Source organism: Stegodyphus dumicola, chromosome 1 (assembly GCF_044657685.1).
Source record: "Stegodyphus dumicola isolate Sdum_Otavi_A_Nest chromosome 1, ASM4465768v1".
Classification (NCBI taxonomy): domain Eukaryota; kingdom Metazoa; phylum Arthropoda; class Arachnida; order Araneae; family Eresidae; genus Stegodyphus; species Stegodyphus dumicola.
In genome coordinates, this window is record NC_140768.1 from 20924437 (window position 1) to 20940593 (window position 16157).

The 16157-nt window shown below is 30.1% G+C and overlaps 1 protein-coding gene and 1 long non-coding RNA gene across 4 annotated transcripts in view; one reads left to right on the forward strand and one right to left on the reverse strand.

The window, feature by feature from the left end:
* The window catches only part of LOC118183756 (uncharacterized), a 73274-nt gene that overhangs the window by 15485 nt on the left and 41632 nt on the right, over window positions 1–16157 (forward strand). Inside the window, exons 1-4 of one of the 3 annotated variants that reach the window (XM_085813452.1) lie at window positions 4788–5838; window positions 6484–6612; window positions 11879–11989; window positions 14045–14193. In XM_085813452.1, coding sequence (XP_085669578.1) covers window positions 6607–6612; window positions 11879–11989; window positions 14045–14193 — 266 coding nt within the window. In that variant the 5' untranslated portion in view covers window positions 4788–5838; window positions 6484–6606. Of the gene's footprint in view, window positions 1–4700; window positions 4751–4787; window positions 5839–6357; window positions 6613–11878; window positions 11990–14044; window positions 14194–16157 lie in introns of those variants that run through there. The other 2 variants (XM_035353363.2, XM_035353364.2) reach the window with 2 other exon arrangements.
* The window catches only part of LOC118183757 (uncharacterized), a 101401-nt gene that overhangs the window by 11341 nt on the left and 73903 nt on the right, over window positions 1–16157 (reverse strand). The window lies entirely within an intron of this gene.

Here is a 16157-nt window from a genome sequence, read left to right on the forward strand (position 1 = left end):
TATGGAAATATTTTTCTGTGTTAAAACAGCTTATTGAAAGATAGTTTCCAAAATATGATCTGGTATACAGCAAATAGAGGTACAAATTATGACTTTCTAATGTCCTTCGCTACTTTGTCTATGATAAAATGTCGAGGAACCCAGTGACCTAAGTAGCGACTTATCTCTGAGTTCAAGTAGGCGACATAAACTCGAGAAAGGTTAAAATATCTTTTTATTCACTCGAAGAAATGATAACAATTGGCCCCTTCTGGGGCTTACAGGAAAGCTTCTACGGACTTTTAAATCAGGATAAGAAACTAATCTAATACTAACTAAAATAGACTTGGCCGCAGCTAAACACAAATGCCTTACGTAGTTCACCCTTAAATTAAACTAGCTGACGATTATCGGCAGGCACGTACAATACAGCTGAGCATAACAGCTTCAAAAATGAGTTAGTCAGAATGCAAACATGTACCACTAAGGACTCCTAAGCACTCTCTCTCTCTCGAAGTTAGTTAAACTTCTTATAAATACTACTTCAAACTCGTTTTCAGTCAAAGTGATTCCAAAAACTCATTCTGGTAGGGAGTTGTAAGTGGGAAACAAGAACTGAAAGGAAAGGGTTTTAAAATTAAAATTAACTGTTATAAAATTAATATACACCTTACGACTTTAAAAATCAAAGCTCACATTTTTATTGAAATCACTAAATGGAATATTACATATTTGATATGTGAATTAGAATTACGATCATCTTGCATCATTTGTCTTAAACTGGTGGCTCTCTCTCCTCATCTTTCGTAGGTCCACAGCTCACTTCAAAAATTAATAAAAAGTTAGCACTATAAAATAATAACGAAAAGGGAGCTTTTTTTTTACAAAAAGTGTGTGCTGAGAAACTTGAGTGTATAAAGAATAAATTCAAATAAAAGTTCCATGATATCGGATCTATCGAAGATGAGCTTTCCTTGCCTTCTGCCTCTTTTCAATTGGCATTGAAAAAGTGTCAGCTCATTTATAGATGCTATTAATAGAAATCCAGTGCAATTCAATTTGAAAGCAAAAAATTCAGTAAATACATCTTTAAGAAAGAAAGTGGCCTTTTTTTTTTTTTTTTTTCCCCTTGCGGCCTACATTTTTGTATACTGATGAACATTTGGTCCACTTGAGATAGGAGTTTGACATGCATTCCATACTTTTTGGGACATATCTTTGTTTTCAAGGATTAAATTAATGTCCAGCAAGAATTTTCCAAAGTCTGCACAAAAAAAAAGCTAAACACAAATCTCTTAGGTAGCCTCACTCACTCACAAACTTTGCCATCATCTAGGAATTGGATCTGTGAACTTTTATTTTAAAAAATGCTTTCATTTTAAACAATCAAAGATATGCTACAAGAGAGATAGTATGGAGATTTGAGAAATAAGAATAAGCATTTTCAAAATGCTGACAAATTTTTCCAGCTGACAAAAGGCATCTTTAGGTCACGAAGACATCCAAACTAAATCTTTGCAAATTTATAACATCAGCAATGAGTTAACGACTTTTTTGGGGGGTGCAGATAATCAGAAAGCTGTACTTTTATATATTTCATGATTTTTTCCCTTAGAATATTTACAAGTTTCAACTGAAAAATTACTAACCTTAAATATTATGATTAAACATAAATGTCAGCTCAAAATTTAGCCTCAAAATAATAATTGTAATCCTAATAACAGATTCACAACACATCACTGCTAAAAAATGTGATCATGTTAAAAGGCCTGACTATCTGGCATTCAACTAACTGAAAAGTTCAAGTTATGCAACATTTAAGAATTTTAGAAAAATACTCTCCTTGGCAGATTTAAAAAAAAAAAAAAAAAAAAAAAAAAACTTAGTAAATGAGTGATTTGTAATACTAATTATAGAGGTCATAACATTATTAACACATATATATTGTTGCTAAACAGTGTGATTTATCACCAATAATCACAGTACAATCATAAGAAGGTTGTTTTGATTTAGCATTTTCAAAATGCTACAAGTTAATTCGATTAATTTTCAATAAGCTGGTTTAAATTTTGCAAAGAAATATATGGGTTCTATTTTTCCTCACATTTTGAAAAAAAGGATTATTATCTGGGACTGCATGAAACAGAATATTTTTTAAATTGTTAGTTCCCAGCATTAAAAAAAAAATACCAATGCGTGATTTTAGAAACGTATCAATGTAATATGAAAAATCATATGCAATTTAAGTTTTTATATGTTGTATCCATAATTTGTATCTCTTTCTTATCTAACTCAGGGCTTCTTAAACTTTTTTCAGTCACGACCCCTTTTTATCATTGAGATTTTTTCGTGACCCCAGGACACCCATAATATTTATGAAAATTTTGTGAAATCCCACAGCTATTGCATTTTAGGTTATTAACTTTAATTTTTAATTTCAAGACATACAACAATGTGAAAATTTTAAATAAGTAACAGACAATGTGACAGTGTCATGTCCAAAGCAAGTAAAATGAACGTTTATATTATAAAAAGAATGCATCGAAACGTTTTCGTTTTTTCTTTGTCTGTACTGTCTTATCTTTATCACTTACTTTATCAGATCCATTGTCTTATCTGTTATTGTACTGTCTTATCTTTATCAAATATATTGTGTAAAAATATTTGGTAATTGTAAAGTTATTATAATAAATTAAGGAAATATCAAAACTGCTAAAAGTTTTGGCGACCCCCCTGCTGCAGGTCGCTATCCATAGTTTAAGAAACTCTGATCTAACTGAATAGAAAACACTGCCTTAGTTTAAACTTCTAGCAGAATGATTGGCAGCATCTTCACCAAATTTCATGCTTGGCAGTATTTTGTGATAATCCAAATATGTCGGCTTTATGACCGAAATGCATTCCCCCCCCCTCCCCCCTGGAAATCTTAATGTAATTTTAAATGTAGGCTTTTGATATTTAGGTTGATAACAAATAAAATGCTTGTTATTAAAATTTCAAAGTGGAAACTTTTTCCATTGATTTGACTCCTCTAATGTGAATACCATTCTCTATACACTTATAATGTTCCTCGATACTTTGTCTACATATAACGTTGAGGAACCTAGTGAACTAAATAGCAAATTATCGTCGAGTTCAGGTATTTACAATGTAGACTCAAGAAGGATTAAACTACCCAAAGAAATAATAACAGATGGCTCCTTCATGGGCTTACAGGAAAGCCTTCACTTGGGCTTTTAAATCTGGATAAGAAAATAAGAAATTAATCTAATACTAAACTAAATAGATTCGGCTGAAGCTAGATACAAATAGCTAACACAGTTGGCCCTTAAATTAACCTAGCCGACGATTCTCAACAGGCATCTACAATACGCTGAGTGTAATAAATTCAAGAACAAAGTAGCCAGAAGGCAAATGTGTGCCACTAAAGACTCGGCACTCTGTATCGAAGTAAGTTGAACTTCCTCTAAATATTTCAATTCATTTGCATTCAACAGGATTCTAAAAACTGATTCTGGTAGGGAGTAGTAAGTGGGAAACAAGAATTGAAAGGAAAGAGCTTCAAAATTAAAAATAACTGTTATAAAAATAAAATACACCGTACACACTCAACTGTCTGGAATTTTCACATTCGACATTTTCCGGGCTTTCCAGATAGTTGAGTTTTTTTTACTGTGTTTGAAAAATGACCTTCATCTTTTTCCTGAATGAATTTAATGGCAGACTCTTCATTCTTTAGCCAAATCATAAAATCTTTCTTGGTTTCTTCATTAAAAATCTCACATGGAAACATATCTGGGTAAATGTAGGTTTAGTCATAAAGTTTCAGTTCGTTCACATTGTAAAATTGTTATCTCTTGACTCGTTTGCTTATATTTTGGCTGTTACCATGTTAACAGAAAAGTACCAAAATTCTTATTATTGCAGTATTGCTTGACTGAGTAATACAAGGTTAATATTCAGTTATATGCACAGATTTAATTATATTTAGCAAAATAATTTTTTGGTGACTGTTATAAAAGCAATTATTAACAGACTGTTACAACTTGCTTTAGCATTGAATGTATAAACTTGTCATCAAAAATTGCCAATACTCTCTGTTTCACTTTTGCCATTTGGGAGGTTGTATAGGTTCCAGGCATTGGTGGATTTTAGATATTCTAATTTACATTTGCATAGTCTCAGGAAAAATTTTGCGCTTGTGTTTATCAAAAGTTATTCTTTATGTTATTAATATAAGTATTATGTAGCACTGTAATTACATAAGTTAATATTGGCAATTTAAATCGATAAAAGGCTTCAAATTCTTTACAAGTTTTTTAAAAATGTAGTGTGCAATTTATTAAGTTTATAGCTGGTATTACTTCTTAAAGTAACTTCAAACTAACTTTACATGCCGGAAACAAATATTTTTTCAGGGTATTTGCATTAAAAACATAAATTTTGCCTCTTTCTTTTTTACTGTTTCATTTTTCTGACACTATTTAAAAATTAATAATACTAAAAATTCAGTTTTATCGTGTAATTTTTTTGTGTATAATTCTTAGCTAATTGTATTTTGTTATCTTATCCAATTTATGAGAGAAACTGAAAGCTTTCGTTTAATATCAGTCATGTGTTAAAGTTTTATGAATTAATTGTTAAGAATTTATCTTATTAATTAAAAATTAAAAATCATTAAGTGAAAGTTACATTTGTTTCCCTTTGTATTTATTCAATAGATACATCTGCTTGGGAAGAAGGAAAAGCTAGTGGCAGTTTATTAAACTGTGTATGTACATTGTTATTGGCTAGTTATTACTATGATTTTATGAATTTTTAATTTCATTTTAACATTATGGTGCAAAATCAAGATGGTATACAGAATCAAATAATTTTTAAATTATAATAAAATTGCTGAATTAATCTTATGCTTTATTTTTGTATCTGTTCTGATCACGAGTAAAAATATTTTGGTGCTACTTTGGTAGACGGTTGCACGGATTTTGGCGAGTTTTTGGCAATTTTTCTTTTGGCGAGTAATACGACTTATGGTAAACCCATTGCTGGATAAGTTATTTATGGTAACCGATACTTTGTTGACATTTTATTAAAAAAATAATGCGTGTTATTATGCATAAATTCCGTGTTTTAAATATTACTTATGGCTCCTAAATATTAAAAATCAATTTAATTTTGCATTTTTATTTGAAATAAAAATTTTATTCTTTATCATATTTTATGAAATTTTATGCTGTGGATGATGTAATCAGTGACGTCACCTTACTTTAAAAGTAATTGGTTTTAATATCTATAAATTTAATCTAATGTTTTAAACATTATTTATGGCTGTTAAATATTAAAATACAATTTAATTTTGCATTTGTTTTTTTAAATGATTTTATTATGTATGATTATTTAAATAATTTTAATTCTAGGTGTGATGTAATCAGCTCTCTGATTGGTTTTAGAATATTTGTGCATTAATGAGCTGTAATCAGCTCCGATAGGTTGCTGAAAATTTGTGCATTACCGCGCCATTTTAAAATTTAATTCATATCTTCGAATTCCTTCAAAAATGTCTCCTTCAAAGATGAATGTTGTTTTTGATAAGTACCAAGAATTTTTGGTTTCGGAATCAAAAAATTGTCCTTTGAGACCTTATTTTCGCCAGCCTGGCTTTCCTAATCAAAGATTTATTTATAAATTCTTACAAGGGTCAGAGGAAATTTATTTTAAATTTTTGAAGGAAACGTTGCTAATTGTTTCTTCAATGAAGTCCGAAAATGTAGATCACAGATGAAGACCGTTAGAAGAGCCGATTCTGAGACGGCCGTATATGATAATGTGTTCATGTTGGAAGAAATAACCGCTGTAACGGTAAGAAAATTAGTAGACATTCCTCCTTTTTTACCAACAATAAACTAATTGCTGTCATTTTAGCTCTAGTGTACGAAGCGTTCTTATTTACTTATTTTAAAGTATTTAATTTAAGTAATATTTTAATTCTTTTTAAACGTTGGTATGATGGTTTTTAATTCGATATTCAATTTACGTAATATTTTAATCCAATTAAACGTTGGCGCAATGTTTTTATAGTGGTATTTTTATTCTATTTCTATGCTATATGAAAGTAATAATTTAACCTTTCTTTAGTATTTTATACTCGTAGTAAATGTATTTATTCTATATATATATATATTATATATATTATATTCTATATAACGTATTTTAAAGTATTTAAATTTAATAATATTCTAATTCTTTTAAATGTTGGATGATGTTTTTTATTTCGATATTCAATTTCAGTAATATTTTAATCTAATTAAACTTTGGCACAATGTTTTTATAGCGGTGTTTTTATTCTCTTCTTTGCTATATGAAAGTAATAATAACCTTACTTTAGTATTTTATACTCATAGTAAATGTATTTATTTACACTTGCCTGCCATCTTAAAAAATGACATTTTCAACAAAAATATTAATCCATTATTTATAACGATTTTTTTTTTTTTTTTTTTAAAGTTTCGAATACTTTACTATGCGTAAAAACAGCGTTTTTCAAGATGGCTGACGTTTGTAGAAATCGCGCCAACGTAAATCGCCAAAAATCCGTGCAACCGTCTACCAAAGTAGCACCAATATTTTATGCATGTAAGTTTTCTTATTTCTTATTACTAAAATTTATTATTATTATTATTTTATTTCAACTTATTTCGAATATAGTAAAATTATTGTTTAAAATTATAATTTGTACCTCCCTATGTGGGCTAGTGAGGAATAATTAATGACATTTTATAAATTTGTCATGTACAATTTATCTGATGATAGTCTTTATCTCACAGTTTATCTATCATGTACAATTTCACTGGTGGACCCTTGTTCAGTAAAATTAGATCATAAAAGATGTCTAACAAATGATAAATATGATGCACACAATAACTAACTTGAAAAGTTTAATTATTATGTGCATCAGATTTATCATTCCAGGTTCTAGACATCTTTTATGATCTAATTGTTACTGAACAAGTGCCCATCAGTAGCTGAGTATATAAAACTATTGAACATTGAGAGTGCAGCAAAAATTTGAATTCTGATCGAATGAACTGGCTTTATATATTTTTTTATGGCTGTTATAAAAGAATAAATCAAGAATGTTATAAAAGAACACAGATTCATCCTGAATTTGCCACATCAAGGAAGGATACAGCCCATTCTTTCATTTTTCATCATTTAATGAGAAAACAGAAATTTGTACTTGTATGTGAAATAAAAACAAATGTTGCTATTTATTACATACAAAAACAGCGAAATGAGGGGTTCTGTATAAGTTTTTCTGAAAACCCTTGAAATTGTGTCTTTTTATGACTTTTCAAAAGAAATAAATGTTGATGAAATAGCAATTGGATAATTTGGTTAGAACAGCATTTCTCATAATTTTTTCAAGTGGAGACTAATTTTAGAATTTAATATGTTCTATACCCCACCTCTTTTCGAAACCAATCTTTTAACATATGTTACTACCAGTATACTTATATATCTGAAATGCAGCTAATTGAAATTCATTTGATTTTATATGAAGTTAATAGAAGAAAATTTATATTCATTTTTAATAGTTCATGGCTGTTAGGATTTTCATGATCTTTATCTTATTATTAAAAATTAAATAAATGTTGGTATTTACAATCATGAATGAACCTATTGATTCTTGCTCAGATTTCCTGTGTTTGGATGTATGCTGGTAAGCTAACTCAGATCGGCTCATACATAAATTTACACAGATACTTAGAAATTGAATTTAATTTTTAAAGCACCATTGTACAGTTTACTGTATTTAATTTTTGCTGCTAATGAGGTACAAAAATTAACCATACTTTCTGCTTGGAATTTCATTTTAAATCTGGTGTCATTCAAGAGTTCAGTTAAGTGTTATGTTTCATTCATTGATGATTATTATTTTCAGTATCACTATGGAAAGGAAATACTTTATATTTACTACCCAGTAAATAAGTTTCATTCAGATTGTCCTTTCAGAGTTTTGAAATGCAAATATATGTCAGCAACACTTTTCCAATAATGAGATTATTTTCTACTAAAATGATTTAGGGTTGAAAATGATGAAAAATTTCTCAGTTTTACACACTAACCCACAAACTAAGTTTCCTTTCACACCCATCTATATTCACATGGGGATTGAGAACAGTCATTGTAGACAGAGATTCGGCTTAATTAGTTTTGAGAATATATCTGAAAGATATCCTATGTTTTTAGCCACATGTGTCAGCAAGAAATTGTGTGAAATCGCTTTAATTTCATTCACATACAGCAAGACTTCTCTTAATTCAAGGAGTTTTGTGAGTACCAAACTCCATTAAAGCTACTACTTTCAGAATGAAAAAGAAAATCTTTTTGTTCACTACTCATGTCATCACAAACTAATGAAAAAATTGTACTTTCAGAGTCTTTGCCTTAATAAAGTTGTTTTATTGTAATGCTATTTCCTAACATAGTTTTGAATTTGGATGACTTAACTTTAGCCATCAAGGCTTCCCTATGAATGAAATGTCCAGGTAATATATTGTGCCATAGCTCTAATTTTAGCTACAGTGCCAATATGCCTACTGTCAAGTGCATTAATCTCATCGAAACAAAAATGTATAGTTTCAAAACGAATCAACTTCATGCTATTGCCTGTTCGTACTTAAGAGTTTGAAATTTGTTCAACTGTACTACTTAGCAGAGTCTTAGGACAATTTTAGAAAATTCCAATCTTGGGGAAAAAAACTGATAGATGATTGCCATGTGTAATCTCCAGACTTTGAGATTTTCATGTATAGTGTTGGTATCTTCAGGTAATTTCAATTTTGTTGTATGTCTTGAAAAAATAAAGTAATTTCTTTTAGGCTGAACACAAAAACAGGCTTTGAAAATCACATAGGTTCTGATAATCACAGAGAAACCAGGTGGCTAAATTATCTAACTAGAGGTTTTTTTTTTTTTTTTTTTTTTTTTTTGGTGCTTTTCCATTTTGCCGGTACAAGCGATAAAGTCACCAAAAATGGTACAACTGATTCCAGACGGAATATCTTCGCTGGTAACCTTTTACGCCTCATTTTCAAAACAAGTAGCAACCAATTTCTTATCAGATTAATTGTTTCTCTCAATTCTGGCATGCAATTACATAGAATATTTACCAGATAGTTCAGTTTTATGCCCTTAGGCCATTCACAGTAATTAAGTCAATTAGGATGCAGCAATCACACTGCTCAACCGAAGGCGAAAATATAGAAAAGGCAAAGTTAAGGGTTAAATTCATCAATTCTAATGAGAATGCACTAGCGAAGTAAAACACTGCGGTTTTACATAATTTCGGAAATTTTAACAGGAATTCTTTCGGCACTGTGGTAATTTTAATAGGAATTGAAATAATTCTTGCATTTAAACTTGTATTCCAAATTAAGATTTAACTTGAAATTAATGTAGATAATTTCTAAGAGAATTAGATTTTTGTAACGTAGTTTACGTGAGATGAGGTCACTTGCGGTCCCGTGATATGAAACGGCGAATCAGGATGTGGCACCGTGAAAGCATAGCAAATTCTTAAATTAATGTCTTTTTACAAATTTATTGTTTTTATTTATTGTCTTTTTATAAAGTTTTAAACAATATTAAAATGTTTATGCCTTTAAAATAAAAATTTCGTAGAACTAACATTTTTTATGTGTTTACTGTGTGTTGTCGCAAATAAAATCTATTTGGTGAGATTTGCGCTGGCAAAACAGAAAAATACTTTTTTTTTAATCTTCCTTTTTTTTCCAGGAGGGGAATATTGTTAAATATTGCTATAGCTTTTTAAATGACTGTTTTACTGTCTGCAAAACAGTTACTCAATCACTTCTGAAATAGGTATTTTGGAACTTACATATTATCTCATCGACTATGAGACTGTTGCTAGCAGCGTTATTTGTCAACAGTTACGGATGAGCATGACCTAACACTACACCAGGACATCTGTCTTTTTTGATCTGATTTAACCCTGGTAGATACTCAATAGGCTAGATTGTTTTTTATGAAGAAGGATATGAAATTAATTGTTATTGCTTTTTATTGCATAGAAACCTACCATAAAAAAAATGTGTAGTAATAACTAACGGACATGATATGGTCAACTGAATATGGCCATCAAACCCATAATAAATTGGAACAATCATGTGCAAGAAATTTGTATTCACAGTGTTTTAAACAGAATTTCTAGTAAAATTGAAGGGCCTAACAAAATAATAGAGACCAATGAAAGCTTTTTTACTCTGTGCAAAAACAATATGAGTCTAGTACAGATTGTTTGTTAAATAAAGAGGCATCAGTTACTTTAAATTCTCAAACAACTGCCCTGACTTTAGCAGTATCTCCACCAACTTTCATCACGTTCTGATGTTAGCCAACTTTCACAGTCGATGGGATAATTTCTAAGTACCAGTGTCTTCTGTAAGAAAGAGAGAAAGAAAAGAAATAGACATAGAAAGTTTTTCATAATGCAAACTCTTAAATGAACAAAGAAACTGGCCAGAGCAACAACTCATTAGATTTAAAAGAAATGGAACTCCTGATGTTCTACTACTGTTTTTCAAATAAGCTACTAAAAGTACTTAATAAACATGGCAAAGGTGTGTAAAAAACCAAAGTAACTGTGCAAAAATCTAAGAAAAGTATGTGTGTAATATTTGAGCTCAGTGTCTATATAGTCTTCATTTTGTCAAGTATGCTATTCAAACTTTAGTGTTTAATAGTATGTAGCCAATGAATTAATTCAGATTGTTAATACAGTACAAAGTCCGAAATCCGGATGTCCATTATCTGGAATGATCTAAAATCTGGACCTCAAAATCACCAGCAAAATTTTTCTCGTAAGCTATACGCATGCACATTTCATTTCCCCCTCCGCGCATAATAAAATATCTGGAGAGTTCTGATTCTTAATTTCACTTCAACACTAAATAAAATACCTTGTTACTGTAGAAACAATAATTTTAGCATAAATTTGTATGACCGCTAATTTGGCTCCATTGCTGCATATTTGCTTGGCACGCATCTCAAACCGAAACATTCCACATAGATACATCGTTGATCTGATGCCAACCTGGCGAATCATTATTTATTATACTTTCCTTTCATTACCGCATGTTTATCAAAACATGACAACTTGAGTAATGACTCATGTGGCGATACCTAAACAATTTTTTATGTTAGCATTTGAATAATAAAGGAGTTTGGTAACCTTTTATGTTGACATTACGCTTGGTGATGATTACAGATTTCAGTTGCGCTAAAAAGTGTTGACGAGGGAAAATTTACCAAAAGTTCCTTTCCATATGCTAAATATAGATTTTGTTGATGATACTCATAGACCCAAAGATTACATTTAGATCATAAATACTTCATATTTTCATAAATCACGATTTCATATTTTTAATTTTATAATTTCTACATGCCATCTTACTAGATTTAAACTGATGATCTATTATCCGGAAAAATCCCAAATCCGAATCGCCGAATTCCCGACAAGTTCGGATTTTGGACTTTGTACTATCATAGTTCATGTTATTAAGTGTTTGATTGAACCATTATATAATCTGCACAAATCATAACTGAAAACAATTGATATGCGAGATAAAAATTATCTGAAAAATTCTTGAAAAAGGGGGAAAAATCCAAACTAAGTAATTAATTCAATAAATTATCTATTCAAATTATTAAAAAATATTAAAATTTTTATTACTAGATAAATTAATATATACATATTCAAAGGTATTTAGCGTGTTATAAATATTTTAGCGTGTGAGTTACCTAGTGTTTATCACTTTGTCATGCCTTCTCTGTTACTTTTTTTCTAGTAATGTCAGTTATGTGGTTTTATTTGCAGGAGAAGCTAACCTCCAAATATGATGAGTTAAATAAAGATGATGTCAGTGTTTCCAATACACGGAGAAAGCATTCCAGTCTTGAAAATGATCTTCAGACATTGGGCACTGCAGTTAGTTTCATTCTGTACAAATTTCATAATTATATATGTTAAATTTCAGAAATATATCTTTTTGAAAAGTACAGTTCTAAATTTAACTCACCTCCAGCTCCAGGTGATCTTCAGTTAATTTTCAAATCTATTTCTTTTTTAGGCTAATATTTTCACATTTTAGTCATATAAAATATAAGACAAGGCTGTTGGCATGAATTTTAATAGTTTTTTGCATATGTAATATGAATGTGAACCAGTTTTCCACCTGTGTCATGACTGAGTGTGAAAGAATAGTCCCAGTGTAGCTCATGCATGTCGTAAGAAGCGACTAAAACGGGCACCCAATGTCCGGGGGGTATAGCCAGGCACCTTCCTGGGATTATGTCAGGGGACTGGTCCTCCAGGCTGGTGGTTGGTGCAGGACTAATCACCCTGGCTCATAAAAACTCTTTCGATTAAGAAACCTCGAAAAGAATTTTCTGGACTGATGCATTCCTGATGACCTGGCATGGCATGAAATTTGAAACATAGAATGTATGGACTTTATATGGAAGTGGAGCATTGAAAAAGCTTATTAACATTTTCATCCAATACAAGCTAGATGTCCTGGCCATCCAGGAAATGAGATGGATTGGCCAAGGAGTGACTGATAAATGGTATTGCAGTGTCTATTACAACTGCCATGTAAAGACACTTCATTTTGGTTCTGGTTTTGTTTTTAATAAGCAAATTAGGGATAGAGTTATTGAATTTAAACCAGTGAATGAAAGCGTCTATAAGATATTCATTAAAGGTAATATTTCAATTGTGTGTACTCCTGCTTCCACAGAAAAAGATTTTAAAAAAATAAAAAAAAAAAAAAAAGATAAGGAGGAAAAGAATGAATTCTATGATATTCTTGATAGGATTTATACTGGATGTCATTCAAATGATGTATAGCTCATTGTAAGAGATTTTAATGCCAAAAATGGAAAAAAATTAAAACATGAGGGTATTTACTGGATCCCACAATGTACACAAAGAGACGAGTAATAATGTTTTTACATTTGTGAACTTTGTCATTGTATCTAATAAGATGATTGGAAGCATATTATTTAAACATAAAGATATACGCAAAGCCGCCTGGAGATCTCGTGATGGCAGAACTCAAAATTGAATTGACCAGGTTTTCATAGGTCTGAGATATAACAGTAGTGTCTTGAGTGTACAGACATTCCAAGGAGCAAATATGTACTCTGATCACTTTCTGGTTACCGTAAAACTTATGTTGTGGGATCAATAGGTCCTTCAACAAAAAGAGGGAATAACAACACAAAAGGCTTGATATTGAACGAATAAAGAAAGTTGAGATATGATGGAGGTAAAAAAAGTTGAGATATGATGGAGGTTTCCGTTTTGCCGGTGCAAACGATAAAGTCACCAATGATGGTACAACTGATACTAAATGGAATATCTTTGCTGGTAACCTTCTACCCTTCATTTTCAAAACAAGTTGCAGCCATTTCTTATCAGATTGATTGTTTCTTTCAATACTGGCATAGAATTACATAGAATTTTTGCTAGTTAAATTTTATGCCCTAAGACCATTCGCGGTAATTAATTAGGATGCAATCACACTAACTCGAAGGTGAAAATATAGAAAAAGCAAAATCAAGGGCTAAATTCATCAAATCTAATGAGAATGCACTAGCGAAGTAAAGCACTGCAGTTTTACATAACTGAGTAAGCTATTCGTACGAATATTTTTATCTTGGGGGTATGCAACCACAAATATTTGGAGATCGCTATACTAGAGGATTCACTGCTCTTTTTTAACACATTATCTTTGCGGAGATTAAATGTATTAAATAAAAAATAGCATTTCCCCAATTGCATTACAGTAAAAAAAAAAGTTTGGCTTATAAGAGAAATAGAATGCAATTATCCAAATTTTTTAAATGCCCAGTAGAATGATGTTTAGATTATTCCAAATTTTGGTATTTGATTATTTTCATGCATTATTTTTTAACAAATATAAACTATTCATCTTTTGAAAATGAATTTTTTTTATGCTTTTCATTTCGAATTTTTTAGGTTCAGTCTCTGCAGTCTGAGTTGGATAACTACCGCAAAGTTTCTAAGAACAAGGCTGATATTATTGTTAATGAATGTAAAAGTACTCTAGAGAAATCTAGAGATAAAATTTTGGAATATGATGTGAAAAATAAAGAGCTACAAAAGAGGTAAATTCTTATTCATAATTCACAAAATTATAATTCTTAATATATTCTCATTTTTTATATACATGTAAGATAGTTTTAAAAAATTATAATTTAAATTAGCTTGCTAGATTCCTAGATATAATTTGCTTATTTCCAGTCTCTATTCTAAAAATAATCTCTTTCTGATCTGCCTCATTTGGAGACTGATCCATGTTATACGACTCTTAAGTAACTCTGCTAATGTTATTGGAACTAAAACTCCAATAATAATTTTACAGCAGTATTAATTATCCAATCAAATGCACTGGGAATTGAGGAACTACTCTTATATACACCCTCGGTTGGTGAGAAACTTCACGGCACCATATTCCTATATAAATTTTTTGTCTACATTTTGAACTTTAAGCCTAAAATGTCTGCAAAAATGGGGTTTTCGCATATGCAAGAACCATGATTTTAATGCGCAATTTATGCCAAAAATTCAAAACAAAAACAAAAAATTTAGATAGCAAAAACGTAAAGTTTCTAACCAAAAATATTTGTACACAACGATCTGTTTTAACTTAAAAAAATATATATAAAAAAATCAGAAAATTGCACAATCTATGTAACGAAGGAATCTAGGAATTATGCACACTTTCCTAAAATAAACTAACATAACAACAATAAATTTCAAACAATACCATGTACACAGCATTCTGTCTTAACTTAAAAAAGCATGAGCGAATTGCACAATCCAGGCATTACGCACAATTCAACAAAATAATCTAAACTAACTAAAATAAAATACAAACAATTAAAAAAAAACAATAATAACGACAGAAATTCATAGCAAAAAAACAATGAGCATAACATTCTACAAAATAAGAACAATAAAATAAAATGCACTTACCATTGTAAATGCATTTCATTGTGAACACTTTCATCAAATATTCTGTAAACAAATTTTCAGTTTATCCAACTCAACAGTTCTTACAATTTCCACAAATATGTTGAAAGTATCTTCTCTCATTTTGGAACAGTAATGGAAAAACATATAATTCAACAAATAAAACTCAAAATTGCATTTCCGATTATAAGTAGGCAGTATGGCTTTAACATGCCACCACGTACTCTCTATCATATTTATATGACAGCCACATTCACTATACACAAAATTAATACTATGATTCACAAATAAATATTCAAAAACCTTCGTTTCCTAAATCCTTGTAGGATTTTTTTTTTTTTTTTTTTTTTTTTTTTTATTTTTTTTATAAATAAAGATGAATATTAATTTGTCTTTGCTGCCAAGTTTGCTTTCATTGCATATATGTATGTCTCTCTCTCTCATATATATATAATACATAAACCAGCTGTATGCATTTTGCTAACATAACTACATCATTTATATCTATCTTCAAGGTATTTTTTGTACAAAAAACATGTTTATATCTCATTTTTATTTACTTTTAAGTATACATTTTGGGAAAGGTTTATGATAGGAAAATTGTAAAAGTACCTATTTTTTTTTTCTAGTTTAAAAGGTCAGTCACCATATTTTCTTGAAAAAACAGTAAGGTAAGACCCAAAAGATAGCTGTCATTTGCAAAAATGTTGATGCATTAAGAATTGTATAAAACAGAAATCAGTTAACAAAATTAAAAGTGCAAGAAACATTCATAATAAAATACTTCCCTTTTTTGTGCTGTTCGCTCCATGAAAAGCTTCAAAAATATAAGAGAATTGCAGACACTTGCCAGTGGGCGCACTGTTAGTTCTTTTTATGCACACAGCATTCTGTTTTCTCTTTAAAAATGTCAAAGAATTGCACAAATTTAGCATTACTCACATTGTTTTCTCATGTACATAGAGATCTCTTTTCTTTGGCATTCTCTACTATTAGGCAAATTGCTGTATTTTTGAAGAAATGCAATGCTTTCTTTTTCATCAGCCAGCAGACATCACTCGGAATTTTTAACAAGGAGAAAATTCTCTCAGAACCA